At 61.1% G+C, this 23874-nt stretch overlaps 1 protein-coding gene across 3 annotated transcripts in view; it reads left to right on the top strand.

Annotated features, from left to right (window-relative positions):
* PXDN (peroxidasin) overlaps window positions 1-17431 on the top strand; it is a 69882-nt gene extending 52451 nt beyond the window's left edge. For all 3 annotated transcript variants that reach the window (XM_045788889.2, XM_045788890.2, XM_087863900.1), the window contains 8 exons: window positions 327-484; window positions 3662-5165; window positions 7525-7659; window positions 8439-8647; window positions 11917-12037; window positions 12142-12274; window positions 14582-14695; window positions 15369-17431. In XM_045788889.2, coding sequence (XP_045644845.1) covers window positions 327-484; window positions 3662-5165; window positions 7525-7659; window positions 8439-8647; window positions 11917-12037; window positions 12142-12274; window positions 14582-14695; window positions 15369-15488 — 2494 coding nt within the window. In that variant the 3' untranslated portion in view covers window positions 15489-17431. The remainder of the gene's footprint in view (window positions 1-326; window positions 485-3661; window positions 5166-7524; window positions 7660-8438; window positions 8648-11916; window positions 12038-12141; window positions 12275-14581; window positions 14696-15368) is intronic.
* The last annotated feature ends 6443 nt before the right edge of the window (window positions 17432-23874 follow it).

The raw sequence follows: 23874 nt of genomic DNA on the forward strand, positions 1-23874 counted from the left end.
TTGGCTTGTTGAGTGATTTGGCAAGAACAAAATCTCAGGCCCTAGTGTATTCGTTCGCATAGCTAATTCCAAAGTGTTTTCTTCTGCGTCGTAACTAAAACGGATTATCTGTGTTTCCTCTGCTGACGTAACTGTTTGTTTTCAGTGTCTTTGTTTTTGTTTGTGTTCGATGCCTTCCACTGGGGATGAGTAAGGTACGATCTGTCGCGTCTCTAGAAAAGTAGCTACAGAAATATTAGTGGCAATAGTTACATTCTTGGACGTGAGTGATTCCTGTCCTTCTGAGGTGGTTCTGTTCTTCCCTGTCTGCTCTCAACCCCTGACAGCCGTCCCCGGTCTCCCAACGACCTGCTGGCCTTGTTCCGGTACCCGCGGGACCCCTACACCGTGGAGCAGGCGCGCGCGGGAGAGATATTTGAGCGGACCTTGCAGCTGATTCAGGAGCACGTGCAGCACGGCCTGATGGTCGACCTCAACGGAACAAGTCAGTCCCCCCAACCCGAGGGCTGGGCGTTAGCCTCACGGCTCTGGGGCCTTCCTGGGAGCCGTTCCTGCATCCCCATGTCTGTGTGAGGACAGGGTTTGGGCTGACTGGGCCCCGCAGCGGCCGCCTCGGGTCCCCTGCAAAGCCACGTACAGCTGGACGGGCACTGCCCTGACCCCTGGGCCGGGCCGGTCGGGGCCCTGTGACCTGGCGGGCCAGCCGCTAACCCATGAGGCTGTGCACCTGGGACACAGTGTTGTGGGCTGTCGGGAAGGAGGCTCCTGGTGCTTGGGCGTTTGTGAGGGGGCTGCCGAGGCCGCCTGGGTGCTATGTGGACGGCGGGAGCCTGACCCCCTCCCGCGGGCTGGGCCGTGCTGAGCAGCTGGGAGCAGTGCTCGCAGGTGCTAGAGGGCCCGGGTCTCTAGTGTGTGAAAGCATCCCGTCAAGCTTTCCGTGAGCGCCTGCACCCTGTCAGCTCACGGGGGTCATGCTCCGAGGCATCCAGGGTTTTCCGAGTCGTCTTCAGGGACCCGTCTTGCCCGTCAGGACGGAGATGTCGTTCAGGGACTGTGTGTTGCTAGATCCGAGCGTGCGGCGTGAGGACATGGGAACGGGGCCCTCTCTGCTTCTTGGGAGGAGAAGAGGTGCCTGAGCCAGTCCTCAGTCCTGCCCTGGCTTGGCTCGGGGTGAGCTTCCCTGTGCTGGCGTGTAGACGTGCACACCGTGGCGCCTCCTTCTTCTGGAGGCGGGGGCCTCTGGCGGGGTCGGGGGCCATCGAGGACGATTCCACTGCTTCACGGACGGGCCAGCCTGGCCTCGCGGGCGCTCCCTGGGGAGAAACGTGGGGGCCGCGCCTTCTCTCCACTTGCCTGTGTTACGCACTTTCTACTCCTCAGGCCCGGGGATGGGGACAGGGACACGTGGGACATGTGGCCTTCACCCCGTGGCGCCTCCCCATGCTCCCGGCCATCGGTCGTAAAGGACCACGCCCTGCCACGTGTGGAGGGTGTGTGGGGTTGCGCGGTGCTCCTTCTTCTTGCTGTGGCCTCCCTTCCTTCGTTGGGTTCATCGTTCACGTGTTAAATGTGGCCGTGGCGGCTTCAGCAGGTGGCCCGTAGACCTCGTGCAGCCACTTAGAGAAGCAGAGCTCCTCTGCCGCCGTCCCTCGTGCAGGACAGTGTGCTCACCTCCTGTTGACACGTGCTGCTTACAGAACAAGGCAGAACCCGAGACAGAGAGGAGAAACTAAAATCACTCAGCGTCCCAGCAGCAGGGTACACGGCTCGGGGTGTGGTTGGAGTATTTGTGGGTGAGCGGGCCGCTGGCACGGCTGGAGGAGGCAGACGCGCTGGAAGGGGCATGAGGGCAGTTTTGGGTGCTCGACCAGAAGGGGCTCCTGGGGCGAGAGGATGGTCTTGGCTTGGTCTGTGTGACATGGGAGCTACAGGGCTTCTTGATCTCCTGGATCAGGTCATCGGGGGGCCCTGACACAAAGGGGGAAGGGCAGTGCGGGAAACCAAGAAGGTGTCTGTTAGGGGCACTGGGGGAATGACAGGTATCCCTGAAATGGCCCAGGAGAGTTTGGGGTGGCAGGTATTCGTGGGGTGGCCCAGGAGGGGCCGGGGTGGCAGGTATTCGTGGGGTGGCCCAAGAGAGAGGAAAGTGTGGGCACCAAGGTGACCGGTGAGTGGGGTGGATCCTGGCGCCCGGAAGGCAGAGGTGACACACTCACTTGTGGCTTGGATGTGGAGGGGTGAGGTGATCAGGGGCCAGAAGGCCGGAGGTGACACTTAGTGAAGTGGGGACGTTGATGGAGGACCAGGTGAGGGGCTGGGGAGGGGCTGTCTCACCTCCAGAGGCTCCAGGCGTGCACAGGAGACGGGGGTCTCCAGGGTCCCTGGGTCCTGGTCCCACAAACCCTGGTGCCCTAACTCACCGTGGAGGAAAGCGTTTGAGCTTCCGCAAACAGTCCTCCTGGCATCTCTCTGCGTCAGGAGGTGGTCTTCTCGTCGGCTCCCTTATTCTCAGGTGCATACTCGCCGTCACATTTCAGTACCCGCACTGGTAGTTCGTTGGAGATACTTCTCATTTCTAAAGCAAACCACAGTGGACGAGTGTGGTCGGAAGTGGTCAGGGCAGTTTGCAGAATTCGCGGAGAACAGCGCATAATCCAGAACTTACGGATGCGCTGCAGTGACCGGCCCACCCGGTTTTGTAGGAAGGCGAGATTGGCCGCATCGCATCAGTGATGTTTGGGCAGCTCTCAAAGTACCCCGAGCACGTCTGAGCTCACCAGGAGGCCTGTCGTGTCTAGCCTGGGCTGGGGGCTGGCGCTGGCCACCGCGTGGGGAGAGGGACAGGGCGGGAGGACGCCTCCCCACCGGGCTTATCCGAGAGCCTCTGGCCACTGTGAGTTCTAGGACTTTCGAGCTCACTGTGAACAGAGCCAGACATCCCCTTCTCCCTTCCGCCCATCCGGAGGGGCTGCTGCCGGAGTTCTCAGGTCTAATCGAACCCTCTCGCGCAGTCTGCCAGTGCCCACTTCTGATTGCGACACCTCCCCACCTCCAGCTCCCTGGGGGGTCGCTCAGATGCCGCCCCCACAAATCGGGACCGGCTCACTTCCTTTAAACCTCAGCAGAGTCCATCTGATTGGCTCTGAGCAGGGAAATAAGTAGGGGAGGGGCGTGAGGGTGCGTGTGTGTACACGCGTGCCCGAGTGTGAGCTTGTGGGTGCGAGCGTGTGTGTCTGCACACGTGTGTCCCTGCGTGTGAGCATGTGGGTGCGAGCATGTGTGTCTGCACAGGTGTGCCCCTGTGTGTGAGCATGTGGGCACGAGGGTGCGTGTGTGCACACGTGTGCCCCTGCATGTGAGCATGTGGGCACAAGGGTGCGTGTGTGAGCCTGCGTGCCCCTGCGTGTGAGCATGTGGGTGCAGGGTGCGTGTGTGCACACGTGTGCCCCTGCGTGAGTGCGAGGCTCTTCGGGCAGCCCCCCGAGTCGGCCCTGGGGCAGGTGAGGTCCTTCCCAGCTGTTCCTGCTGGGACCCCTTGCCCTTGCTGAGGACCCCGGGTTGTCCCCGCCCATCACGCACGGGTCCCCTCCCTTGGCTCCCCCCAGCGTCCCCCTGAACTGCCCAGAGTCCAGGGAGTGAGCTGCGTCCCTCTCCCCTGCAGGTTACCACTACAACGACCTCGTGTCTCCCCAGTACCTGAGCCTCATCGCCAATCTGTCGGGCTGCACGGCGCACCGGCGCGTGAACAACTGCTCGGACATGTGCTTCCACCAGAAGTACCGCACTCACGACGGCACCTGCAACAACCTGCAGCACCCCATGTGGGGCGCCTCGCTGACCGCCTTCGAGCGCTTGCTGAAAGCCGTGTACGAGAACGGGTTCAATACCCCGCGGGGCATCGACGCCGGCCGGCTGTACCACGGGCACGCGCTCCCCATGCCCCGGCTGGTATCCACCTCCCTGATCGGGACGGAGACCATCACGCCCGACCCGCAGTTCACCCACATGCTGATGCAGTGGGGCCAGTTCCTGGACCACGACCTGGACTCCACGGTGGTGGCCCTGAGCCAGGCCCGCTTCTCCGACGGCCAGCACTGCAGCTCCGTGTGCAGCAGCGACCCCCCGTGCTTCTCGGTGGCCGTGCCCGCCAACGACCCCCGGGTCCGGAGCGGGGCCCGCTGCATGTTCTTTGTGCGCTCCAGCCCCGTGTGCGGCAGCGGCATGACGTCGCTCCTCATGAACTCCGTGTACCCGCGGGAGCAGATCAACCAGCTCACCTCCTACATCGACGCCTCCAACGTCTACGGGAGCACGGAGCACGAGGCGCGTGCCATCCGGGACCTGGCCAGCCACCGGGGGCTTCTGCGCCAGGGCATCGTGCAGCGGTCGGGGAAGCCGCTGCTACCCTTCGCCGCCGGGCCGCCCACGGAGTGCATGCGGGACGAGAACGAGAGCCCCATCCCCTGTTTCCTGGCGGGGGACCACCGCGCCAACGAGCAGCTGGGCCTCACGAGCATGCACACGCTCTGGTTCCGCGAGCACAACCGCGTGGCCGCCGAGCTGCTGGCGCTGAACCCGCACTGGGACGGTGACACCGTCTACCACGAGGCGAGGAAGCTCGTGGGCGCGCAGATGCAGCACATCACCTACCGGCACTGGCTGCCCAAGGTGCTGGGCGAGGTCGGCATGAAGGCGCTGGGTGAGTACCGCGGCTACGACCCGGGTGTCAACGCCGGCATCGTCAACGCCTTCGCCACGGCCGCCTTCCGGTTTGGCCACACGCTGATCAACCCCGTGCTCTACCGGCTGGACGAGAACTTCGAGCCCATCGCGCAGGGACACGTCCCCCTGCACAAAGCCTTCTTCTCTCCCTTCCGCATCGTGAACGAGGGCGGCATCGACCCGCTGCTCCGGGGCCTGTTCGGCGTGGCGGGGAAGATGCGCGTGCCCTCCCAGCTGCTCAACACGGAGCTCACGGAGCGGCTCTTCTCCATGGCGCACACGGTGGCCCTGGACCTGGCTGCCATCAACATCCAGCGTGGCCGGGACCACGGCATCCCGCCCTACCACGAATACCGCGTCTACTGCAACCTGTCATCCGCCCACACCTTCGAGGACCTCAAGAATGAGATCAAGAACCCCGAGATCCGGGAGAAGCTGAGGCGGTGAGTTGGGCGTCTCCTGTCTGTAAAGGTCAGGAGAGCCGAGAGTCGTGGCCCCAAGCATGCGTGGCCGTTGTTCTTTGTGTTGGAGTGTGTGTGTGCACCCACGCAGTCCGAGGAGAGGAGCCCCAGGGGGTGGAGCTTACGGAGGGGCCACCTTTGGTGGCCATAGCCACGCGGGTGTCCAGTGTGCCTGTCTGGCGGGGCCTGACGGGGGAGGGTAGGGCCCCGCTGGGGTATAATGGGCTTTGGAGGGAGCTCCTGCGCTCCTATCAGGCAGAGGGCAGCCACGCGTGCCCAGTACCACAGGGCAGGAGTTGCCGGCCCCTCCTTTTCGTGTCTGGAGACCACGGCTGGAGGCCTCATGCGAGTGTGCGGGCTTCTAAGCAGGTGCCGGGGGCTGCGGTGGCGGGACCGCGAGGGTGTGCCGGGCCCCTGGAGACCTCGGGGCAGCAGGGAGGTTAGGGGCCTTGATCCAGGAGGATCGGGGCTGCTGTCTGACACCAGCCCTCCCGTGGCGCTCTGTGGCTCCGCGCGGGATGGCCCCTTCGACCTGCAGTTCTCTGCACGCTCAGCCCCAGCCTTTCTCTGCGGTCACTGCTGCCCTTCTTGTGGTGACTTTTATCACGTCCATCATTCCAGTTCCTTTAATGGAAACATCCGCTCGTTAGAGTGTCTCCGTCATTGTCCCTCATCGTCCTGGGTCCTGTGAATTCAGTGCACAGGTCACTGTGTATTTCGGTTGTGTTCATTCGCATTGGGAGGAATTGTCGGAAAAAGGAAAGCCCCTCCTGAGGACTCAGTCTGCTTGTGTCCGGACTGTCCCGTCCACCGCGGAGTAAATCCCTTACTCTCAGCGCCGGAGGGGCGGCGTTCGCTAGCTGGGAGCCGCCGTGCCTTCTGCAGAAGGGTGACGTCTTACGTGTGGTGTCAGTCGTGGGGAGGAGCGCGTGGTGTGCTCCTGAGGTCAGCGTGTCGGGCGCTCACCAGACTCAGCTCCGGGCTGCCGGCGCGTGTGGCTGGTCCTCCACGGTACGGGGCGGACCTTGTCCCCGTGTCGCTTGATTATGATTTATGTGAACGGTCTATTTTCCACATGCTTAAAGAGTCTCCTTGGCTCCTGTCCACACGGACACAGGTTACTTCCCCGTATTTCTGTCCTTCGCCACAGTCCAGAGGCGCTAGTGCTTCTGCGAGCGTCGTTGGCGGATGGAGGGGTGCACGCCTCGTGTGCTGGAGACGCCATGAAAGACATGGCACCTCATTCATGGAACACCCCGTCGCTCATTCACTTTCCTCTTTGTCCGCCAACCAAGCGGGGAAAGGGGACCTGAGGTCGAGGCCCGTAGGCTCTGGAAACCTCAGGGGCGGAGAGGCCTTCAGGACCTTCCTCAGGGCCCGAGGGAGGGGAGGAAGCAGGGCCTGGCCGGCGTCGGGTGCTGCCTGCTGGCTGTGTCCCCTCCTGCACCCGCGTCAACAGCGGGGTCGTGGGAGGCGTGCTGGCGGAGCTGGGGCTCTGGGTTCCTACACCGGCTCCCAGCCCGGCTCCCCCGGGAACCACGCCGCACGGCTGTTTCCACGCACGGTCCCGCTGAGGGCGTGGAGCGGGAGGGAGCGCCAGCCTCCCTTCCCGAACTCAGTAGCTACCCTGTGTCTTCCACGGCCGCCGCCCTGAGGACTGAGCCGCGGCGCCTCGCAGCCGGCGGTGCGCTGAGAACACCCAGCCGAGCTGCGAGTCCACGTTGAAGGCAAGTGGACGTGCGTTCTGCAGCGCCGCCCGGGTGGCTGTGACACAGCACTGTCAGCCCTGCCCTGCTGGCGTTTCCCCGGAGTTGCGAGAATTCCATGAGCGAGCTCATTCTAGGGCACGTACACCTTGCCGTCTCAGGCGGTACCAGTCCTGCTGAGTAACTAGCTCCTTGCCGCGCACGTCTTTTCAATAAGTAGTCGGATCCCAGAGTTACGACTATTCTTTTGAACGTCTGCTTTTAATTATGTGAAGTTTGTTCATTTGTATTTATGAAAAGAACCTGGAAGGGTGTACGCTGTACTCTCAAGTGTGATTATTTCTGAGTAGAAAAGGTGTGAGTTTAATTTTCTTCCTATATTAACTTGGTTTTTCTAAACTCATAATAAACGTGCACATGTGTTTTATACACGTGTATATACGCAGGAAGCACAGGAAAATTTAAAAATATAATGGAGATGCTTTAAATAAATCAAAGTGAATTTTCTTTGTTAACAAAAGGTCTAACAGATGCTAAATAGGAATAGAACGTGAGGACTTTCTCTTACGTTTGCTCTATTTACGATCTGCTTTCCTGAGCGGGTGTAAGGTTCACCTGTTTGCTCGGTTTTGTAGGTTGTACGGATCCCCACTCAACATTGACTTGTTCCCCGCCCTCATGGTGGAAGACTTGGTCCCCGGCAGCCGACTGGGGCCCACGCTGATGTGCCTGCTGAGCACGCAGTTCAAGCGCTTGAGAGATGGGGACAGGTAAACACAGGTGCCGCGGGGACAGGTGAAGGCGGGTGTCACGGGACAGGCGAAGGCGGGTGCCGCGGGGACAGGCGAAGGCGGGTGCCGCGGGGACAGGCGAAGGCGGGTGCCACGGGACAGGCGAAGGCGGGTGCCATGGGGACAGGTGAAGGCAGGTGCCACGGGGGAGAGCCTCTGCTCTTAAATGCAGGCTTCTGGGGACTTGAGGAGGCAAGGAGCCATTGGTGGAGCTCTGTGTCCAGGTGAAAAGTGAAGGCACGTCTCCGCCCCTCGCTGTGTCCGTGAGCAGCTGCCTGGTGTGGGGACTTCCCTCGCACTGCGGCCGAGAATTACATGGCCCTGCTCACGGATGCTTTTGTGTCCTTCCACTTAGGACGTGTCTGTTCCTAGGAACAGACAGTTTGCAGGGTTCAACCACTGCGGGAGTTCGGAGGATTTGAACTCCTGGCAACGTTGAAGTTTCAGGTGTAATGCAGTGTCGTTAGTGTTGAGTGCGGTAGGGAAGGGTGGTCCCCGGTGAGTCCGCCGGGGCTGTGCGCCACGCCGTGGTTTCCAGCAGTGGCCTGTGCTGGCTTCTCGGAGCGGCTGAGCCTCTGCCGCTGTTAGTCCAGATGTTTTGTTTTGTTTCTTGAGTGGGGACGCTGAGCCATGTCTGAGTCCCTCCGTGAGTGATACCCAGGGGCTGCAGGTGGTGCCCGTGTCGTCGGCGGGGCTGACTGGGGAACGTTTTAGCTCACCTCCCACGTCTGTTCTTTTCCCCCTCCGCGGAAGCACAGGTTGTGGTATGAAAACCCGGGGGTGTTCTCCCCGGCACAGCTGACGCAGATCAAGCAGACATCCCTGGCCAGAATCCTGTGTGACAACGCCGACAACATCACACGTGTGCAGAGGGACGTGTTCCGTGTGGCGGAGTTCCCCCACGGGTATGGCAGCTGTGACGAAGTCCCCAGGGTGGACCTGCGCGTGTGGCAGGACTGCTGTGAAGGTGCGTGTCTCGGGGTCCTGCCGCGTGTGCGGGGGTGCGCGCCCGGCCTCCCATGTGCCACAGCTCCGGGGGTGGCCACGCGGGGGCGCTCCGATCGTGAGGAGCTGGGCCCGACGTGGTGCTGTTGGCTGTGGGAACTCAGTGGCAAGCTCTGTGCACCGGAGGCAGGAATAAGCGTAATCAGGCAGGCTTCTGCTGTTTCCTTAACACCTAACGTGTGTCTAATACGAGTGCTTGTGCGGGATGAGTGTCATGTGTCGGCACCCGCAGAGGACACGTGACTGGACTGCCCAGGAAGAGTGGCGCTCACCAGACTCCATGCGCTGCGTGTCCCAGACGCCTGTGATGACACACGTCTCCCGACTGTGTTGTGAAAGGTCACAGCGTGGACCCGCTGTCCACGCCAAGGCCTGGGGATGCGTGCGGAGGGGCTGGCGGGTCCCTGCTGCTGGGGCGCCCCCTTCACCCCGCAGCGCCCTTGCGTTCACAAATCCCGCTGTGGCTCACCACGATTTTCATTTCCTGCTCTGAATGTAATTGTGGCTTGATTCAAACCGCGATCAGAGACCCGACGTCAATGAAGCTGGGGCGTGTTTGGAGCCGCCCATGTGACCCTGCTGTTCTGCGGCCGGAGGCGGTTGACCCGCAGGGCCCGACGCCGCGGGGACAGCTCCTCCCACCTCCACGCGGCGCGCACGGGAAGCACAGAGCAGACCTGCCTCTCTCCCACCTCCTTTTCCCGGAGGAGTCGTTCTGGTCGGGCTCCCGTCCTCACTGGTAGTTGCTTTTAATCGGCCGTGGTGTCCGTGAGCGTCAGAATCCGGCTTGGAGGTTCGCACTGCTGCTCCTCGGCCACGTCCGCGTGTGGGTGGCCGCGCGGGTCCGGCTGTCTGTCTGCCTCCGTCTGGCCATCCTCTCAGGTGAACGTGCGATGCGCGTGTACGGGGTGGGTGCTGAGCCGGGTGTGTGGCACGCGCAGTGTGTAATACAAGGATTTGTACGAAGATGAGCGCGGACTTCACCGCACGCCCCATGTCCCTACACATCTGTGTTCTCACGACTACATCTAAGGAAAACTTGTTTCTGCGTTTGCTTTTTTTTTTTTTTTTTTTTACCTTTTTTTAGAAATATCCTCACTGGTTTGTCAGCTCAGCTTGCGTTTCCGTGGGTACAGCAGAGTTTGGGAAAGGCCAGTTCTTCTGGGATACAAAGCTCATGTCCTGATAGCGCCACCAGGCCCCCCGGCTGCTTAGATCGGGGCTGAGCTGGGTTTTCTGTGGTTTCTCTCGGAAAAGCCAGAGTCCCGGGAGAGACGGGGACTCAGAGCTGGGCGTCATTGGGGCCGCTCTCCCCTCGTGCGCCTGCTGAGGCCTTTCTGACCTCCCTTCCCCTGGACGTGTTTCCTCCAGGTCCGAGATGCCCAGGTTCAAGGGAGCTCCGTAAGCTCTGTCCTGTAGCTGAAAAGCCACGTCTAAAATACAGCAGAAAGAAGAATTAAGGTTTGACAGGACTAAATGTCGGCCGATATTTACTTTCCAGTCCACTTGAACAGAGCAGCTCGCTTGGGCTCACCGGAGGGTCCCGTCCGCGCGTTGGGCTCACCGCAGGGTCCCGTCCGCGCGTTGGGCTCACCGCAGGGTCCCGTCCGCGCGTTGGGCTCACCGCAGGGTCCCATCAGTGCATTTGGAGACCAGGCGTGAGGCTCGCCCACAGGAGAACCCTGAGAAATGATGCCCGAGTGGGCACTTTCTTTGTCTTTTATCAAAGTTATGAATTACCCCTTTGTGGGGATCGATGGGGCACAAATGCACACACACAGTTTTGAAATAATTGTGTTAATTTTAAAACACCACAAAGAATTTCTCTATTTCATCAGATTCATCCATTGTTGAAGTTTTGTTCTATTACTGTTCTCTTCCCAGGATATGGGTGTCTGTGTACGAGCACACATGTGCATGCGTGTGTCCGTGTGTACATGCGTGTGTGTGTGAGGGAATACACCACATTTTTTCTAAATAGCCCAGGAAGCTGCGGACGCGTATTGCTGTCCTGAATGGCTCCAGTGTGTGTGGGCAAGATTGGGGAAGTGATCGTGGACGCACACGGTGTCCTTCCTGCGGCAGGGATCTCATGCCGAGCCCCTTGGCCCCCACTTTGCACAGCAGGTGCTGGGCCCCGCCTTCTTCTGGACCCGCGGCGACTCCCGGGGCAGCTTCAGGAGGTGGCGCCAGGCGGCTCGCCCCACCGCTGGTGACCCGGACGCGGGTTATCCAGCCGGAGCGTGAATTCCACATTTGTCCAGTGGGGGCAGGTGTGAGAATGGGAATGTTTCTGGGCGTGGAAGGCAAAGGCCCTTCGTCTTTGAAGGGAGCTCCTACTGTACCCCCGAGGGGCGCCTGGGCTGCGAGCCGCGAACCCCACTGGGTTGGAAAGTGCTTCAGCGTCAGCGCGCATGTCTCCTCCCGCACAGTGTGGCCCCGGGGTCTCTGGGGTCCGGTGCGTTGATGCGGTAAACCCGCGTCAGTGTTGGAATGTCAGGAGTTGGGTCCAGGTTCAGGTGGAAGCTGAATGCTTAGCACGGGCGTGGGGGGCTTCGGGTCCCTGCCTTTGCTGTACAGCAGTGGTCACAGGCCACTAGACCCGGCGAAAGGGCGAGGAGGGGGCGGGGGAGGAGACCAGCCGCACAGCTGGCGTCAGCCTGTTCTCCGGTACTTTCTCTTCCCAGGGATTTCCGCCGCGGCTGTGCACACTCCAGTGTTAGGAAGGGCCATGTGTGGCCTTTGCCATGTTCCCAGCCAGGCCCGTCCTGGGCGGATGGGGCTTGGAGCGAACGCGGGTGTTTGTGGGATGGTGTAGTCGTGGCCGGGTGGGAGGGAGCTGAGGTGGAGCAGGGCCTGGAGGCGGGACAAGGGAGCCCGGTGTGTGTGCCCGCTGCACCCCGGCCACAGATGAAGGTGACCCCCTGGTGTGAGTCTGGAAGCCAGCACGGGGTTGAGAGGATGGGGTGTGGCGCGTCCATGGAGCTGGAGGCTGTCCTGCTGTCGGTGGGGAGCCCAGGCGAGGTTGGGGGGCTCCTGGGACAGGAGGATGCGGTCCCAAGGCCGTCTTGCCCGTGGAGGGAGGAGGGACGCGCAGGCGGCCCCTCAGACACTGCCCACTACGAGGCCACGGCTTGCGTCATAGGCGTGCCGTGAAGGCTCAGTGACGTCGGCGAGGATGTGCTCGCTGTCTCTCGAACTACAGCCTGACACCCCGAACGCTCATTTCAGACTGCAGGACCAGGGGACAGTTCAACGCGTTTTCGCACCACTTCCGAGGCAGGCGGTCTCTGGGGTTCAGCTACCAGGAGGACGAGCACACCGGGGAAGCGGGCTCCGGGGGGACACCGAGGTACGGCCATCTCCAGGACAGGGCCCTAGGTGCTGGGCGGGGGCTTCTGTGGCCACCTATGACATGCCGAGGTCTGTTGGTGGCTTCTCCTTCTCCCCAAGCAGCATCGGGAAACACAGAAAGCATCCGGTCAATGGCACAGCCCCCTCCCGTGAGCGCCCACAAGTGCCGGGGACAAATGACTTCAAGGACTTCGTTCTGGAAATGCAGAAGACCATCACAGACCTCAGAGAACAGGTAAGCGTCCCTGCACATCCCACGTCACAGACGGCGTTCTTGCTCCCGAGACCCTGCAGGGGGGACATCTGCTCCAGCTCCCTGGAGCAGTCTGTCTGGGTGGCTCTTCTCTGGTGGCCTGTCCCTGGCCCGGCCACATGGGGCTGTTCTACGGTTTCCCAGTGGCTGGGGAGCTCACTGTGGGCTGCAGGTACCATTGTGGAGGGCACGGTGTCCCCGGAGCAGCCGCAGAGATCGTAGGTCTGGAGGGGGCTCAGGAGTAAGGTCATGAAGAATTCAGACCTCGGGTCCTGTTCCAAAGCCACTTCTTCAGGATGTGGCGAAGGGCACCCACTGAGGGTCACCACACTGGGCTCTTCTCCAAGGACCTGTAGGGTCTTGCAGAAAATGACTGGTCTGCCCTCCCTGGCCCAGAGAGCTTTCTCCTATTGGCATGTCTGTGTCGGGTCCTCAGTGAGTTTTATGTGCACATGAGTGGAGACTGAGGTCCCAGGTTAAGAATCAGTGTGCAGATTGGACGGTCCTGTTGGCACAGATGCCCGATGCCATGGAAACCTGGAGACGGCCTGTGAGTGGTGGTCTGGTAGCAGGACCCCATTGCTAGTATGGGGTCCTCAGTGCTCAGGTCTGGAGGACATGGGGTCGTCTGTCCCAGCCACGTGCAGAGGTGCTCTGTTGTGACAGGCTCCAGGGGTGTGACAGCAGGGGGAGGGGAGGCAGGGGGAGGGGACACCTGGTACCCGGGCGGAGGGCAGGGTTTGTGGTACTGACCTCACCTGCAGCCAGAGAGACACAGCCAGGCTGTGACAGGCACAGGGCGTCCCGGGGGCTCAGCCAGGCAGGCAGGTGCTGTGAATCCTAGAGACGGTCACTCCGGGCTGGGCGGCTGGACCAGTGACCACGCAGTGTGCATAGGTGAGGGGCACGCAGGAGGGAGAGGTTGCACTCTGCAGATGGCTCAGTGTGAGCAGAGGCAGGAGGGAGGACAGGGTGGCCCTGAGGCCAGTCGGCTGCCCCGTGCCCACCAGTGCCCCCCGAGCCCGCCAGCCCCCCGAGCCCGCCAGCACCTGGGACTCGTCTGTGGCTTCTTCCACCTGCAGGACAAAATAACTGGTGCGCATGCCGTTCCCTCCAGGCGCCCCCACATCTCAGGGCAGGGCAGCTGTCTGGGCAGCCGGTGGAGCATCTGCTGTGACTGCCGCCCGGGAGCTGGTGGGAAGTTGGCGGGCGTCTCTTACTGTGCGCGGCCGGGCCTGGTTCACGCAGTGGTGGTCATACCCTCATCGCCACCCAGGGAGACGGCGAGGTTTGTCTTCGCATCTTCCGGCTTTACGCTGAAATTCGGTCAGCAGCCACTGAGGAGAGACCCCCCCCCCTTTCCCCAGCAGCCCTGCCCAGCCCGTGGCTGCCGCTCCCGTGGCCGCAGGGACCCTCCTTGCCCTCACGATTTGGAAGACAGTTCTGAGGTCTGGGGACGTCAGGATCAGTGATGCTAACAAGGGCCCGCGGGCAAGAGCCGCTCCCTTCAGAGCCGCACCTGAGACCTGCCGGTGCCCGTGCCTTGGGCTGATGCTGTTCGGGTCACCACGCAGCCGGCGGGGCAGATGCAGAATGCGCGGGGCAAGGTGACCCGGACCGCGAGCACCATGTGGTCCTGTGCGGCTTGGAGGCCGTGCGGTGATCGGCACACTGTCACACGGAGTAGATGGAGGACGTTTAACCGCCAGGAGCACGCGGGAGGTCCGCGTGTGAATCCGTTCTTGGCGCTCCGTCCTTGATGGGAGCAGACGCCCCGCCTGCAGACACTTGGTTAGGTGGTCGCACCCGATTGTTTCCATTCTCCTCCGTGGGGGTCGGGACGGAAGCCCCACCGGAGGACTGATAGATGAGGTGGGGGTTTTGCGGGGCTGCCGGACCCTCCACGGTGCAGAGACAAGCACGTCCGGCCGCCGTCAGCGTCGGCAGCCAGCAGCAGGGACGGGGGAGGGGCGCCCCTGGGAGGCCCGCGGCTGGGGTTGGTGGCCGGTCACGGCCGCCCATGTTCGGGAGTCTCCGTGCAGGACGTTCTCGTCTGGGTGGTTCCTGCTTACGGTCCCATGGGAGCCTGTCCTCCGGTCCCCTCTGGGCTCCTCTTTCCCTGCAGCGGCTGTATGCTGCAGCCTGTGCCCCCCGTGATGCCGGGCGCGCAGTGCTCCCACCGGGCTGTCCCGGAGGTTTCTGCAGCGTCCCTGCCGAGCCGGAGGCACAGGTGCACCCAGAGCTGACACCTTCGCCTCTCGTGAGCAGGCACATTCTGCTTTGCTGCAGATAAAGAGGCTGGAGTCCCGGCTCAGCACCGGGGACTGCATGGACGCCGACGGGGAGCCTCACGCCAACGGTGCCAAGTGGAAGCGAGACGCCTGCTCCGTCTGCGAGTGCCGCGTGAGTATGCGGCTCTGCCGGGGGACCTGGGGGCGTGAACTTCACTCCGAGGCAGGTGGCCCTGCTTGGAAGTGGGGGGCTCTTCCCCCAGGGCTCCGTTCAAGGTGGGCCTGCGCACCACCGCCCCAGGGAGCCACACGGTGTTTGCACCTGCGAGGAGGGTGGGCCTGCCACCGGTCCTCGGTCTCCAGGGAAAGTGGATGGAGGTGCCATGGTGGCCGCGGTGTCCAGGCCAGAGCTTCAGGGAAAGGGATGTGTTTCCTGGTCCGGGGATGGGAAGAGGACTCCAGGGTCCCTGGTGGTTGACCTGTTTGGGGATGGCAGAGCAGAGTGGGGACCGCATGGTTCCCTGTGGCCTCTCCTACTTTGTCCTTCTTCTGGTGGACATCTGGGACATGATCCTAGGGTCCCAGGTGTGGGGCCAGGGGGCTGTGCTGAGCTTGTGGTCCTGAGCTGTCTTCAGGGTGGGAGGACAGTTAGGGTGAGGGGCGGGAACCTTCTGGAAGAAGTGCAGGGTGTCTGCAGCAATTATCAGGGGGACAATCAGCTGTCGGTTGCAAACTGCACCAAAGAGCTCAGACCGGCACACGGTGGGAAGGGCAGACAGGCAGGGGGGTGATGCATGGGCCGTGTACCCCAGGAACTGACGGGTCCTGGTGCCTCTCTCCTCCAGGACGGGCAGGTCACCTGCTTCGTGGAGGCCTGCCAGCCTGCCGATTGCCCAGCTCCTGTGAGAGCCCGTGGGGCCTGCTGCCCGGTCTGCCCGAGAGACGGCACAGGGAAGAAGCCTTAGGCTCGGCGAGGCCTTCGGGGCCCTCCACACGTCCTCGAGACCGACGGCCGGCACGGGGCGTGTGGACGGGAGGGACCCCTTCTGTCTCAGTGGAGCGCAGGTGCTTAGACCAGAGCATTCACAGAGGAGAAACCATGGACACACGTCCTAACTTCACGTTAGATTCTCAGGTTTTTTATTTAATGTTTTTAATGAAATATTGGTGCTACTATTAAATTGCACAATTAAGTCATTTAGGCTCCTAAATTCACTTCCCTGGATTCCATACCGTTTCTTCTCGACCAAAAGTGAGTCCCGCTTGGTTCTGACACCTGGAGCTTGCAGACGAGCCCCTGCGGCAAGGGCGCGTCACGGAGCCGCCGGGAGGACGCACGCCGCGGTGGGAAGGGAAGCTGTGTGTGGCCGATGGACAGACTTGTAGGAGAGCCGGGGTGACGGTGTGGGCGGTGGGGCCAGCATCTCGTCCCGGAACGGACGGCCCTGCTGCTCGGGCGTCCGCTCGCCTGCGACTCCAGCACCTCGCCCGTGAGAGTGGGATGAGGCCGCATGCAGAAAGGCAGGAACAGGTTGGTTTTCACTACGGCTTGTGTGACGCTGCCCAGCGTGGACCAAATGTGAAGCCCCGTTCCTACTGAAGGCCTGCGTCCCTGCCAGTCGCCCACGGCACATGCCGGGCTCTGTGTCCAGCCGGAGCGCCGAGGACGTCTTCCCCACGGAGGAGTCAGGTGCTGGGGACTTCCTAAGTTCAGGTTGTGCGAGTGCCTTAAAGAAATAAAATCGACCCCTTTACCTCATTTGTATTTTCAAAATGCATGACGTATGAAATTTCGCCCATGTTTAGGTGTTAGGAATGGCAGAGAAATCACTTCTACTATGCAAAAGTTATCTTAGAATTCAGAGAAAAGCAACTATCATACCTCATGGCCTCTCTCTTCTTAATCGACCGGAACCTCCTATTTTGTTCTGGATATGAAGTGACGTGTGTCCTGAGAAACGTGTCCCCAGACACGCAAGCTCAGTTAGCCAAGCATGTAGCGGAGTGCCCACCACGTGCGGGCGCCGAGCTGATCACAGACGCAGGGCCCCCCTGCCCTGCCAGCAAGGACCCCCGAGGAACACAGATGGTCTCAGTATGTGACGGCGAGTCCAGGGTGGGGCGCTTTGTGGTGGCCGTCACCGTGGTGGCCGGGAGGCAGGTCTCCTGGCGATCGAGGTTGAGAGCCCAGTCTGGGCCTGGCGTGGGCATCCTTCCGGAAGCAAGAGACGCCAGGCTCTGTGGCCAGGCTGCCACGACCGTGGGGTGGGGTTAACAGTCCGGTCGTGAGAGTGTCCACAGTGGCTTTAAACACGGCCAACTTGACTTCTTGTCCTCGGATTGTTAAACGGCAGATACTAAGTTGGTGTCTCGTGGGGCATGGGACTTCTTGGAGATGCCAAGTCCCATAATAACCAAATCTTAGAACGGATTTCTGTCAGTGAGAGAGTAGGTAACCGTGTGTACAGCGTAATGGGTATGCAGGTTGCTCAGGTATGAGATGACTGCACACCCCACGTTCCGAGCATGTCTGGAGGTGGCCGTGTGGCTCTGCTACCCAGGCACACGCACGCGGGTTAGAACGTGTGGCTTGGACTGTGTTCTCTTGGCAGGAGAGAGGCTGTCTGTCACTCACGATGAAGGTCTGTAACTGCAGCGGAATGTCGCAGGGTCCCCAGTTTCATCTCACACGCGGTGTCCGAGCTGCGGGCAGGGCCCAGAGGGACCCTTGGCGGCCGCTGCGGGGGGATCGCGGCCACGCAACGCGAGTGTCCCTATTTATTTACTTTCTAACTGTTGCCAACAGCCACGTGCCTTTCTGTGTTCACTGTAATCAGCTCATTACCAAAGAAGCGTTTGCACTATGTAACGATGCCGTCAGTTCAAATAAATGGGCCACGTTTTCAAATGGAGGCTGGTGTTCTTCTTTCCGTCAAGCCCGTCGTCGGGGCGGCCGCTTGCAGGCCCCGCGAGGCCGACAGCAGGTGGGGAAGGAGACAGCTCCTGGAGAGAGCGGGGCTGCGCTGGGCACTGTGTCCTGTGAAAATGTGAGACAGGAGAAGCAGGAAGAGGATTCGTCAACGTGGGCTTTGTCCTCCCAGGCGGCCTGGATGCTCTCGCGGGACCGAGGGGCTGGCTCTGGGCAGGTGGAGTGGGGTCTCGGGAGCCTGTGGCGGCTGCCCCTGTCCCTGGATGCGTCGTGCTGTGGATGAGGACGTGTCCTTGTCGGAGGGACTGTGTGACCTCGGTTGACACACGCGGCGGCAGGGAGGGTCCTCCAGGGGGCCATGTCTCAGGGGCGAGGTGACACCCGTCCCTGCTCCGGGCTCTGGGTGCAGGTGGGAGGGAGGACGCAGCTCCAAGGAGAACTGGAAGGATTGGGGCATCTTCATGGGGCCTGGGGAAGGTCACTACTGTCGACAGTCACCATGAGAAGAACATTTAAATACTAGGGAAAATTAAATGAGTTTCTTAAATTTGCCAAATTGCTTCAGAATCTGACCCGTGAGCTGCTTTCAGGAGCATGCCGAGTTACGGGAGTGGCAGCCGTCCGTCTTTGGCTGCCTTAGCGGGGTGTCTGTTGGTCTCAGCCGCGCAGCGGGAATGGACGGGCTTCACCCTCACGGGGACGGGGGAGCTCGAAGCCACCTTTTTGCAACTCTTCCAGAATTCAGCTGGCTTTGCCAGACACGTGTCGTGCTGAGGGGTCATAGTTTGTATGACATCAGCAGGTTGTCCGTTCCACTTAAGCTCAACTCTGTCAGGGTTGCCATGTGCTGGAGCCTGGGGAGCTGGTGTCTGGGTGCAGCGGCGACAGCGCGTCGGCCGAAGGTCGCCAGGAACTCTGGATGAGGTGCCGGTGGATACTGGACCCACCTCACGTTGCTCGGCCTCACCGGAGGAAACACCCGTGCCGTGTGCCGGCCTCACTTGTGCCGAGTGCCGGGCTCACCTAGGATGGCAGCCCCTGGAAGGACAGGCAGTGGGTCTGGGGTGGGCGGGGGTGGGGGAAGCTCTCCTCCGGCCTGCTCTGAGCTGGCACAGACACGGGTGTTGCCGAGACCCCTTCCTTGGGAGGAGCGAGGAGGAGCGGGGTCCACAGTCCAGTCCGCTGGGCTGGAGGAGCCTTGAGCCGAGAAAGCCACGGCGCAGGACACCGGAAGGGTTCAGTTCGCGCGGACCACCTGCCACTCCGCCAGTGAGAGACAGTCGGGTGTGCCCCGCCCAGCGCTGTGCAGGGGGGGCAGGGAATGGGCCCCGTTCACCTACTTTAAGTGAAACTGGTCGCGTAAAACTGGCAAAAAGTGATCGTTTGTATTTTGCTTTAAAAACTGAAAAAGGCATAGAAGCATTTCCGCTGTCTCTGACAACACTTCACACCTGCCTCCGTGTGCGCAATTACGCACCAGATGACCTCAACGCTTGTGTCGTATTTGCCAAGGGAGTCACCAGGGTTCTCACGTGTGTTCAGTGAGCTCAACAAGAGCATCTTAAAGATATTTCATATTTAGAAAACAACGTATGTGCTGTTGAGACAAAGTTTCGGGAACTTGTCTGATTTGCACATTGTGTTCTGTCTGGTTTTACACCTCGTGACTCCCGCTGCCGAAGCCGAGAGGCGGGAGATGGCTCGGCAGGACGGCGCACGTCGGGTGCTCGGGTGGGCCTGGGCTTGTCCTGTGGTTGCCGCCGGGGGGACGTGGCCCCCGTGGCTGGGGACACTGTGGCGGGCCTCCTGTGGGTGGACAGCGGGTCGGGGAGTCCGGATGCGGTGCCCGCCCTTGGTGCAGTGAGCAGAGGTCTTGAGCCGCGGCCCGGTGTGCTTCCCACTCGTTCCCATTCCTCCTCCTCCTCCTCCTCCTCCAGGCTGCCCTCCCAGGCGCTCTCCAGCATCACAGCGATGGTAACAAAGTCCCTGACCAGACGGCTTTGTGGCTCTTTAGCTGTTGAGAGCATGTTTTATGCTTGATCCTCAAGTTGTGGGTTCGAGGTCATTTGAGTTCAGGGAGACAAGCATCCTCTAACCCCAAACCGTGAGGCGTTGGCAGTGGGGGAGGGTGTTTGAACCTAGAAGTTTCCAGAAACCCCAGCGGTGCCTGTGTTCATGTTCGGGGGATCTGTTGAGAGTAACTCGGCTTCTCCCTGCTGTTTCGGCGTCCGGTTTCCTTGCGCACAGACGGGAGTCCCACCGGCCTCAGCTCCTCTCACGAACGTCTCAGCCTTCACGCGGTGATGGCAAAGTCCCCTTTGCTCCGTTAGGGTTCCTGACAGCCGGTCTAGGGCCGTTCTGCTGGGAAGCCGCATTTTCTAGGAGTAGCTTCATCTGCTGGTTTGCTGGGGCTGCAGAGGGAAGGAGACACCTCACGTCCCGGGTCGTCTGCAGGGGTTCCTCCGGCGCCCTTTCTCTCAGCACTTTGGGGGATGGAAAGAACTGGAGTCTGATTTTCATTATTCTTCGTCCTTTTCCAACACTGATCGTGATCTTAAGCAGCATGGAAAACGTTACTCTCAAGGAGTTTACCCACCGAGTCCCCCCGGATGGTTACTGAACCTCGGCTGTGAGCCCCGACCGTGTGGCCGCATGACGTCACTGTCAGATGCCTTTCAAGTTACCCACATCCTTCCAGCGTCAAACAGATTTTCTTAATTGTCTTGTCCTCAGTAAGCAACACAAATCAGGACAGACCCACGGAGCCTTTGCCGAATGACTTGCGTGCAGCTGTTCTCCAAGGAGCTTCCTGGCAAACATCCGTGTTTGTGCTCTTTTAAAAACGTCTGCCGAGCAGTTAAGAGAGTTTGTCATCGTTGCGATCTGGACGGGCGGGGTCAGTGCGAAGACAGCATGCGCGTGAGCGTGTGTGGACCGCCCGGAGCGGGCTCTGTGTCCCCAAATCCAGCAGTGCCGGACTCCGGGGCCAGTATTCCCTTCGTGTCATCAGACCCAGAGAAAGTGAACGGTGACGTTTCATTCAAGCCCGCATTCCACGCTCTGCCCACGTGTTGACAGAACTGCGTGCTTTCTGAGCGCAGCTTGTGTGGGAAGGACGAGTTCTGTAACTTCAGGAAACAATGCGTGAAGCGTGACTTCTCTTTTGTGCGGACCCGCGGTGCTGACAGTCATGCCTGCCCCGCCTGCCTGTGCCCGCCCCGTCCCACGCCTGCTGGGTGAGCTCACCGCACAGGTGACCTGACGCCGCGTGCCTGGCGCCCAAGCAGGCACAGTGCACGAGCTGAATCCTCTTCTCCTGGCCATCTGAGCACCTCGTTCCTGGCAGTCTTGCTTGGAGACTGCTCCCCCATGTTCCACGATGTTTTCATACCAACCGGGAAGGGTGTAGACGGCGGATCTCCATCCTTACTTCACTGCTGCCTTAACTTGAAGGCCACAAGGGTTGCTGAGAAGCTCCCCCACTTGACCCAGAACATCTGGACAGGGGAGACCGACAGGGGTGCCCCCGTCCCCCAGGGGCCTGGGCACCTGCATCAGAATAAGCTTCCTGATTCCTGCTGGCCGCAGGCCCCAGCCCCCTTCCGTGGCCTCCACACACACCATTCCTGCGTCCGTGTCTGCCCTGCCCCTCGTCCATGTTCCGTGAAGGGTCCTCCTGTCCCCGCACCACCTGCCACATTGGTCCGCAGTGGCTCACCCCCAGGACAGGTCACAAGGGCAGCGCTGTGCTCTGCTGCTCACTGCCAGCTTCCGTGGCCTGTCTCCCGGGCACGGCCCGTAGGTCCCCAGCCAGCTTACCGCTCCGTCCCCCCACCCTTCTCACCTTTACCGCCATGGAGTCTCGGGTATTTCAGGAGCGCCTGCTGACCCTGCTCCTTATCATTGGCAGTGGGTCTCCGACTTTTCAGGGTGAGGATCTTAACTTGTAGGCTGATGATAACAGAATCTTTTCATTTCTGCAAATACCTTAAATGCAGACGTGAGATTTGGGCGAGCCGCTGCCCTTCTAGTCACTTGCTGTTTGCTTGCAGGTTACGCAACCCCTTTAGGCTAAAAAATGATCCAGCTGTTTGGAGTTTTTTTGAAGTGAACATGGCAAGGTCAACAGGAAAAAAGAAGTCTGTGGGCTGCAGGGGAACGGCGTGTTCAGCTGCTTACCGAGCGCCTGCCCGTCGCCAGCTCCAGGGGCTGCAGACGGGAGGACGCGCCGTAGGGGTGCAGGTGGACGTGCGTAGACAGCGGGTGGGGACAGAGGACCAGCTCAGGAATGACATCAGTGAGGACTGAGTCCCCTCGCCTGCGCCTGGTGCAGGATTCAGGGAGAGCCACAGAGCTCCGTGCCCATCTGTGACAATCACACACGTGACTTGTGTCAACCGTGCGACGGGTGCAAGGACCCGACGGGTGCCCGCGGTGGCGCATGTGGTGCCCTTTGCTTGCTGGAGCCCCTTCTGAGGCAGGAAGGCAGACGCACTGTCCCCGAGTCACCGACGAAGAACAGCTCGTGGCCACAAGGCAGTGCGTCTGGTGACGCCACGCAGAGCCCCCGGGATCCCGAGCTCATCAGTTTTCCCACACGCAGCGCTGGAGGGAGACGTGCATCCCAGGCCCCCGCTGCTGGGGGGGCCGGGGGGCGGGGGGCAGCCCGAGGCCGGACCCCGTGTGGCGGCAGGTGCTAGGTGCCCGTGCCTCTTGGTTGAACGCACAGAAATCGTTCGTGTGTCTGGTGTCACGGAGAAGGAGCTGCGGTTTTCCAGCGTGTGGTCCCCATGATCGGATTTTGCCTGTTTACGTGTCTTTTTAAGTGAACTGCATTCCATTCTGCGTCCGTTTCTCGGAGAGACAGGCTGCAGAGCTAACAGGTGATTTTCACGGAGGCCGAGCATCTGCGCTGCGCGTCCCTAAGGCTGGACGCGCCTCAGCCCCAGTGCCTGCTCTCCGCGCTCCGCTCACGGGGCAGCTCCTCTTGGCAACGCGTCCCCGTCATTTACCGAAACCACGGGAGGCCTCTCCTCGCTGTCGTCACCTGCGCGTGACACGTGCTGCCTCCCCGCGGCCGATGTGGACAGACCTGCCCCACCCACGTGCCCCGAAAGCACTGTCCTTCCACCCAACGCCTGCACGGGTCCCCTTCACATAGGCAGCCCGCGAAGGCCGAAGCCGGTGGGGGGGGGGGGGGATGGAGCAGACAAAGTAGGTGCTCGCCCCCACGAGCCCGACGGTCGCCCTCCTTCCTGCAGGAGCCCCTGGACGGGCCCCCTGGATGCGCGGCTTCTATGCTGACCCGTGTTAGAATTCGAGTGACTGTCGTCGTCTTCCTGAGTGAAGTCTCCAAATCAGGCCTGAGGGCGCGGGCACAGGACTCACGCAAAGTGTGTACGTGCCTGTCCTTAGGTCTGTGCGTGTCTGCGTGTCTGTCCAGGTCCTGCCTGGGTCTAGCGAGGTGAGTGTCGGACAAGGTGCCGGCCTTGACGCGCTCCCTGGCGCACAGCAGCCATTTCTGCCTGATGCGTCCCCTGAGGCCCCCCGCAACCCACCGAGGAACCCCTTGTCTTTGGCGCCCGGCCCACAGACAGTCCTGGGGGGTCTCCTGGGCCCGTGGTGGAGAGCTCCTTCCTGGCGTGGGTTCTGTCTCCCTGAGGTCCGGATGTAAGCAAGCCGCGGCAGGTGCCATCTGGAGACAGCGGAATGTGTTGTCTAGTCTGTTGTGACTTCATCCCTGACAGTGAGAATTCGTGCAGAGCCCAGGTGAGTGGATATGGTGGCCAGCTTAGACCACAGAGAGAGAAACGCATGTGGACAAACGTGGTTCTCCCAGCTGGCACGGAAGGAACAGGCAGGCGAGCAGCGTACGTGCCCGCTCAGTGGCTTCCCACCAGGTTCTCCCTCCCTGGTTCCCACGCCCGTGGCTTGCACTACCACGTGCCACCCTTCCGATGTGGCGGAATGTGCAGTGACCGCCGGGGAGGTGCCACCAAGGCCGCGCGTCTTCCAGACCTGCCGGAGGTGCACTTCCTCGTTGGTAAGCCGTGAGGCATCGTAACGCAAGTCTCGAAATGCAGCCCACATCTGCTTTCCGGGAGGGTCGGAAACTCGGCGGTTTGTCGGGCAGCAGGCGTGCGGAAGGAAGGCGGAGCCTCGGGAGAGCTTGGCGGGTGGTGACAGTTACTCTCAAACACCCATTAATGGATGGCGTTTGGGGGGAACACATTCTTCCTCAAGATCTTGTTCCAACTGTTAACATATTCCTTGTGTTTTTTCATTTCTTGTGCTGGTTTTGGGTGGAGTTAAGGTGGTGGTGCGGTTGTTCTGGGGTCACCTGGGGACATCAGTGCCTGGGGACGCAGGGAGGAGGGGCAGGGAGTGCAGCTGTGAGAACCAGAGGGACAGGCTGATGGTGG

The sequence above is a fragment of the Ursus americanus genome, chromosome 7 (assembly GCF_024610735.1).
Source record: "Ursus americanus isolate L20-20 chromosome 7, mUrsAme1.1.p, whole genome shotgun sequence".
Taxonomy (NCBI): Eukaryota; Metazoa; Chordata; class Mammalia; order Carnivora; family Ursidae; genus Ursus; species Ursus americanus.